Raw genomic sequence first — 7,289 nt, forward strand, 5'->3', positions numbered from 1 at the left:
GACAAACATCCCAAAGAGCCTGTTTCTCCCCAGTTAGAACAGAATATAATATTAATTTTAATATTTAGTTACTTGAGCTGGAGCTGTGCATCTCCTTGCTGCAGCTCTCCTTCCCACCAGTGCAAGTGATGTTCCAATAACCCAGGGCACATCCCAGCTTTTCAAGAAAGATACCGTTTCTGCTCCCTGTGGTGGGCTTTTTGGAGGAAAACCTGGCTGGTTGCACAGTTCCATGATGAGGAAGGTCATCATGGGCTTGTGTTGGACCAGTGCTGAGGACTTCAAGCTGGAGCTTTTTATCCTGGGTGCTGCCCAAATGTGGGGCAAAAGGACAAACTTTGTGTTGATGCACAAGATGGGAGACAGGCAGTTGACATGACCATGGGTGGAGGCAGTAAGGCCATGCCAACCATTTGTGACCAGCTATTTTTGGGTCACAAAACTGCCTGCACATGCTGATGGGTGCTGAGGTCCTTGTATACGCCTCCCAAACCTTCTTCGTACCCATCCTTTGGAGATGGTACTGCCAAGATGGGGTGGCAAGACCCAGACTGGCACTTTCCTGTCGCAGAAGTCCCAGCCAGGAACAGGGAGAGGGGACGTGGGCTGGTTCTCATTGGGATGTTTCCTACAGGCAATAAACGAGGCAGAGCAAGGAGGAGGGGAGGAAATCACCCTGAGGAGGTGGCTTGTTTACTACAGCTCACACTGGTCCCAGACAGGAAAACTGCCCTTGACATCCCCCATCCCATGGCAAACCAAGAGGTTGTTTTGATGTGCCGGGAGAGGCGCTGGGGGCTGCCTGAAGCGCTCATTGAGAGACACACGTTTCCATCGCTCCCATCCCACCAAACAGCCGGGGCTGACTCAGATTTCCTGGAGATGCTCTTATCTCGTCCTGCCCAGCGCTCGCTCGGCAGCGAGGGCGACACAGCAGCCCTGGAAAGGCTGCCCTTTGCCCTTCCACAGCGCGATGGAGGCTTCCGGGCTCTGCGGCTCCCACACACGAGAGCTCAGCTTCACCGAGCAAGGAAAGGTCATGTTGAGAGGGGCATGGCTAAATCATCCTACAGAGTCCTCAGCAACCCCCTCCGAAAGCTCTGGGGCATTTATGGGAGTGTGTCATGACACGGACCACTCGGGCATCACTTGTAATCAACATTAAGTGAAGGCAGAGCTGGGTGTGCAGGGCAGCACTGCGCATGTGTGTGGCTCTGCAAGGCTGTGCCATCTTGCTGTTCACGTTTACCATCATGATATTGACCCATTTTAATCCCAGGGTTCCATCCTTTGTGTTTTCATTACCAGCCTTACCCACATCACTTCTTAGCATGGTACATGGTGGCCATGGACACGGTGTTTGCTGCCCTCAAAGGTATGTGTTTTCCTGTGGGGGAAAAAAATAGCTGAAGGAAGAGAGGGAAACATTTAGCTTTTTGTCCTTTGACTTGCAGCTTTCTCTGATCATGACGCAAGTTCTCCAGGTTTTCACCACAGCTTCAGCATCAACCCTTTCTAAGGAGCTAGGCTGCCTCAGCTCCCTGCCTCAGTTTCCCCAAATTGGGCTATCAGCATATCCACCTCACATGAGTATTTTCACAAGGATGTGCTATACACATTGCCACTGTGCTTTCCCTCCACTTGGTATGTCTGGACCACACCAGCACACCCATTTCCTTGCCTGAGAGACTTCTTGGACACGATGCTGAGCCTGAGAAGTGAGCAGGGACCAGCCGGGGCAATGAATGACTCAGAGACACCTCCACAGGCATTTCCTTTCTGGATCCCTCTCACTGTGCACAGAATTAGCACCTCTGGCTATAAAATATAAACCCTGGAAATGGTGACGTTGCTCTTGCACATCGCGAAGGCATCTGGAAAGGGCCACGGCCCAGGTGAGAAAGGTGGTGCTGGGTCAGTGCCGTACGTCAGGCTGCGTGATGGACCCGGCTTTGGAGGGACAGGGATTTAGTGTAAGTGATGCGGCAGGGTTTGGCCAGGATGGACCGGATCTGTGTCACACCAGCAATGGCTTTGGCTTCCTGCCCTGCCGGAGGCCAGTCTGGAGCTCTAACGGCTCAGGTTGTCTCCTTATATCAGCTGGAGCACCTCTGCCCAGGGCAGGGGGCTCCCAGAGGAAGTGATTATTCATTTCCAGGAACACTGGAACCAGGGAAAGCTCCTGGAAGCCTCCTTAGTGCTTGATGTCAATGTGTTTCCTCCGCGCTGTGACTTCTGCGTAGGAAGGGGCCAGCAAACACTTCTGCATCACTGCCTGGTGCCACCAGGGCTGCCTGGGCAGCTCCAGGCTGGGCTCATCCCTGGAATAGCAGGGGGAAATGTCGCTGTCCAAGAGTGACCAGGGTGGTTTCAGGGCTGCAGGACACCATCTCTGCAGGGATGGGTAGTCCCAGGGCAGGGACTGCTCCAGCTAGGGGCAGTTCCCAGCAGTGTAGGGGAATAACCTGGTCTCTGAACTCCTACACTCCCCCTTACACCAGCACAAACACTCAGCATCTGCAAGTTCCTGTGCCAAGACATGTCACAGTGTAACTACACACTGAAAAAAGCCCTCTTTCTGCTTATTCTGAACCTGCATCCTCCTCCTTTCATTAATACATCCCTGCAAGACTGGGACCTGGTTTTGTCTGCTGTCACATCTCCCCTCCATGGCTCCCTTGGTTGCTCCTAGTCACAGAATCATAGAATCATAGAATGGTTCAGGTTGGAAAGGACCTTAAGATAATCTAGTTCCAACTCCCTGCCATGAGCAGGGATACTTCACACTAGACCATGTCGCTCAAGGCTCTGTCCAACCAGGCCTAGATGAAAGCTCTTTCCTTCAGCCACCCATCTGCTATCGTGTCTCTGGGGTGGGGGACCAGTATCCATGGTGCAGGTAGAACAACATCATCCTCAGCTCTGATCCCTTTTCCTTCCCTCTCCCGGGTTTGGTGGGAACTGGGTGCATCCACCAGCCCTCCTTCCCTCTGTCCCTGCTCCTCCCGGCACAGGGCTGGGACACACTGGGGCTGGGACAACAGAAAAAGTGACCTCAGCACTGAAACTCCTGGCTCTGCCTCTTCTGTGCTCGCCAAACACCTCTTTATTTATGATGAAAACAGTTACAGTCACTACCACAGAGGCTCGGCTGCAGGAGCGCTCAGGTTCCCTGCTGCTGGCTTGGTAGAGGGATGGAGGTCCCAGGACATGTACCAGCGATGGGGATGGCGTAAGTGGCCCCAAAACACTGCTTATCCCATGAGAGGGTCTGCTTTGGGGCAACAACCGGCCTCACTCCTGGGTGGAGCTGCTGGGCTCAGATGTTCTGGTTTCTGGCTGCTGTTTGGGGAGCATCCTCCCTATCTTGCCCCAACTCCAACCTTGATGCCTTCCAGCTCCCACCCTCTGCCTCCACCCTCCTGCTCTCTGGCCGTAGTCTCAGCACTGGGATTGTTAAAGTCTGCAGCTAAACAAGATGAAGCTGTGCTCTCCCTCCTCCCAGCCTTCACCCTTCATTCGAGGACACAGAAGGGCCACACCGCTTCCTCCAACAGGGTGACTCCCTAAGCAGGGAGGAGGCAGGATCCGTGGGGTTCGGCACAGGATGCGCCCCAGCACTCCCAGCCCCTGTCCCATGGGAGAGCCCCGGGGTGGGCAGGGGGGAGCAGGCAACGCCTGCACGGGTGGTCAATCCACCCCTCCCTTCATGGACAGGCGGCCCCCTGAGGCTCTCGTGGCACGAGAGGCACCATTACACACTTCCCAAACTCGTCTGCTGCTTGCCAGAGGTATTACTCAACCCAGACATAGCACGAGCATCCAAATCCCTTTCCCTTGTGCAACTGGGTAAGGAATTACGCATGGATTCCTGCAGGGAGTCCTTACCCACCTGCTGCAGGTGAATATCAGCTGCTTTCTGTGTGAGCTCTGAGTTTCAGTTAGAAAACATCAATTCTGTGCCTAAAGGCACTTGCAGCAGGGGCTGACTGTGCGGAGCTACATGGGGACATGGTCCCTTTCCTTCCCTGTCCCTCATCACCCGCACAGGGACCAGGAGAGGGGAGGCACAGCAGTTCTGGGCTCAGAGCACACAGATTCATGGCATTGCTGCAGGAAAGGAGGATTAGGGAGGGTCTGAAACCCCTGTAACTCCCTGGTGAACAGGCTTTTGCCCAGCCTCCTCCCACAGACTCTTCTTCTCCTGCAGCTTGTCATAAGAAGCAAACTGGAAGCTCTGGGAGGAATCACAAGCTCTCCAAAGCTTTGTGTAGAAAATATCTATGAGGTCAGCCTGTTCTTGCTTCTGCTATTGCAAAACCTTTTCCTTTTGTGGCTTTTCAGTATAATGCACAGAATCTGTGATGAAATCCACTTCCTGCTTCAGCAGGCTGGAGCTCCTGCTGCCTGCCTAGGTAGTTTCAGCATATACACAGGTACAAGCATATTTAGAAGTCCTAAGGGTCAGCCAGTTGATACAGATGGCACCAATCCATATATGCAGGCGATGCTCTGGGGCTGTGTTGGTGCATGGTGCTGCTCTGCATCCTCTGTAGGGATGTGCACACCAGTGCCCAGTTTGCTGGGGTTGCAAACACACATGAAAAGCACCAGCTGAGCTGTTATTTAGTGGTTAAGACCAATAGCCAGCTTTTATAGGGCCTAGGCTCAGCTCCCTGTGCCTACAGGTTTAGTCCTGTCCCAGTGTCAAAACGGGAGGGAAGTGCATTGGCTTTGCTTGTGTGTGGATGTTCTGGTTATCGTGGGTTTCCTACAACAGCATCAGCAAATTCCCTGGTGTATCCAACCCTTTCACCTTCTTCTACATTTGCCTGTCAGCAAGATGAGAATAGAATCTTAGAATAGCAGAATGGTTGGGGTTGGAAAGGACCTTAAGATCATCTAGTTCTAACCCCCTGCCATAGGCAGGGATGCCTCACACTAGACCATGTTGCTTTGTCCAGCCTGGCCTTGAACACTGCCGGGGATGGAGTATAACATCACCTTCTCTCATCTGCTGCTTAATACCTGTGCTTAGATTATAAACTCCCTGCATGGGAACTGCCCAGCTCCAGGTAGTCAATGACAAAAGTCACGTGTGAATACAAAAGCCATAGGCAGCACCCATCCATGCCCATGTAGCGCCCATCTCTGACCCTTGGCTGTTGCAGGGGCCACAAAGTGGGTGCTGAGCATTGGAACAGGCTGCCCAGGACAGTGGTGGAGCCACCATCCCTGGGGGTGCTTAAAAGACGTGTAGATGTGGCACTGAGGGACATGGTTTAATGGTGACCTTGGCAGTGCTGGGGTGAAGGTTGGACTCGATGATCTTAAAGGTCTTTTCCAACCTAAATAGTTCTATGATTACAGAAATAATAACAAATAATAAGATCCTCCCTTCCCTGGAGCTGGGCTTAGTGCAGCCCCTGGCTTTCACCTGCAGCAAGGGATGCTCAGCAGCAAACCCAGCCTGGGGACCACAGTGATGCCTGGCAGCATCCAGCCAGCAACAACACGCCATCCAAACCCAGCAGCCATCACCAGCTGCCCATGAAGGGATTCTGTGCTGGAAGTCCCAGCCTCTCCTCCTGGCACAGACATAACCCAAGCCAAATCAGGAGATTTTAGTAGCACTTCCCAGCAGCAATCCTTCCCCTCCTAAAGGCAGGCTTTGATGCTGCTGGTAACCAAGAGCTGCTGGGAGGACAAGAAGGTATTTGAAGTGGTTTTCTTCCTGTAAAAGAAATTTCTTCCCTTTCTCTCTCTTTTTTTCCCTATTAAAGGTCATGGAATTGTCTGACAGCCAAAGCGCCTGGGATTCATGGAATACCTGAGCCAAAATTTGCCTTTTATTCTGGTGTCTAATGAGTAGGTTCTGGTTAACTCTGGGTTTAATGGGAATCCCACGTTTCTGCGAGCCAAAGGAATGAGCTGGGTCAGCACCATGTGGAGCAGCATCAGTCCCTGGGCACAGGATCATAACATGAGAACATTTGGGGGTTTTTAGGGGTTCTGTTTTTGCTTCAAATCTTCTGGATGTACCATATCTAATGAACTGAGCCTGTTTGGTTGGAGCAGCTTAAACATGTTCCTGCTATTAATTAAACTTCCCAATCTGTCAGCAAAATAGTGTGTCTGCTGGATGGAACAAGGGATTAATTCCAGCTCTTTGGACACCCAGATGGGTGTGATAACCACTGGGAAGGCTCATCTCTGTTATCTGTGGTAGGTACCATAGGATGGTGATCTCAAGGGCCTGCACGGAGCAGATCACCAATGAAGCTGGTATGAGGCTATCTGTTGTTTTGGGCACTGAACTGGTTTATCTTTCAGAGGGCTGGATATGGGTGACATCAATTGAGCTGCACAGGGACAGAGTCATGGATGGAACAGCACCAGAGGGACCAGAAGAACTCTTTCTAGCTTCTGTGGTGTTGGTGTGGGAGGAGGATGGGGATATGGTACCACCACTGTCACAGCAGTGCATGTAGGGCTTACATAGAACACACGCCGTCATGTGTAGGTAGCCAGGGGACAAAGAAACATTCGGAGAGGCAGATGAGACTGTACAAGTGCCATGCACAGGACTACAGGAATGACTGGAGACATTCAGGCTGATTTTAGGCTTGTTTCCTAAGGAAACGAGCTCTGTATAAGTGCACTCAGTGCTTGTGTCTCCACCGGTAGCTTTGAAACCAGCTGGCTGATTCAGCTGAAACTCATCAAAGGAGACATTCCAAATGACATTCAAAAACCCCTTCCCAGGGTGTGCTGTGTGATGGCTCAGCTGGTGGTACTGATTGAGGAGGAGGATTTAGGTGTTAAAAGCACTTTCAGCGGCCGGGTTGAGGTTTTTACCTCCCATTTTGGTGGGTGCTTGAGGTGCTTTATGTTGTCATAAGTACTCAGCAGTGGCCAGATCTGCTCCTGCGTGTGTCCTGGGGCCGAGTAGTTGTCTCATCTCAAGCAGAAGCTGCCCTCCTGCTCCTTGCTTGGCTCCTTCACCCAGGTACTGGGGCTGTGAAAGCAGTGGCAGGGTTGGGAGGTGTAGAGATGGGGATGGAAGGAGAAAGCAGAGCCAGGAAAGTGAGGAGGAGACCTGAAGAGGGGAATCATGAGCTAAAGGAATCAGGAGCACATAGAACAGGTATTGAAAGGGAAAAATCAGGGCTGTGGTCAAACCCTGCCTGTATCCTGAGACTGGGCTTCTGTAAAGGAGCCTCTTGCTTTATACGCTTGTTTTAGTTAACCAAACCCAAATGCACTGATAAGGGAGAGGGCTGTGGAAG

General features: G+C 52.0%; 1 protein-coding gene across 1 annotated transcript in view; it reads left to right on the forward strand.

The window, feature by feature from the left end:
- Positions 1-1,338: 1,338 nt before the first annotated feature.
- The window catches only part of CDRT4 (CMT1A duplicated region transcript 4), a 41,833-nt gene continuing 35,882 nt past the window's right edge, over positions 1,339-7,289 (forward strand). Inside the window, exon 1 of the mRNA XM_010019746.1 lies at positions 1,339-1,375. Coding sequence (XP_010018048.1) covers positions 1,339-1,375 — 37 coding nt within the window. The remainder of the gene's footprint in view (positions 1,376-7,289) is intronic.

This window comes from Nestor notabilis, unplaced genomic scaffold, assembly GCF_000696875.1.
Source record: "Nestor notabilis isolate BGI_N333 unplaced genomic scaffold, ASM69687v1 scaffold31418, whole genome shotgun sequence".
NCBI classification, from domain to species: Eukaryota; Metazoa; Chordata; class Aves; order Psittaciformes; family Psittacidae; genus Nestor; species Nestor notabilis.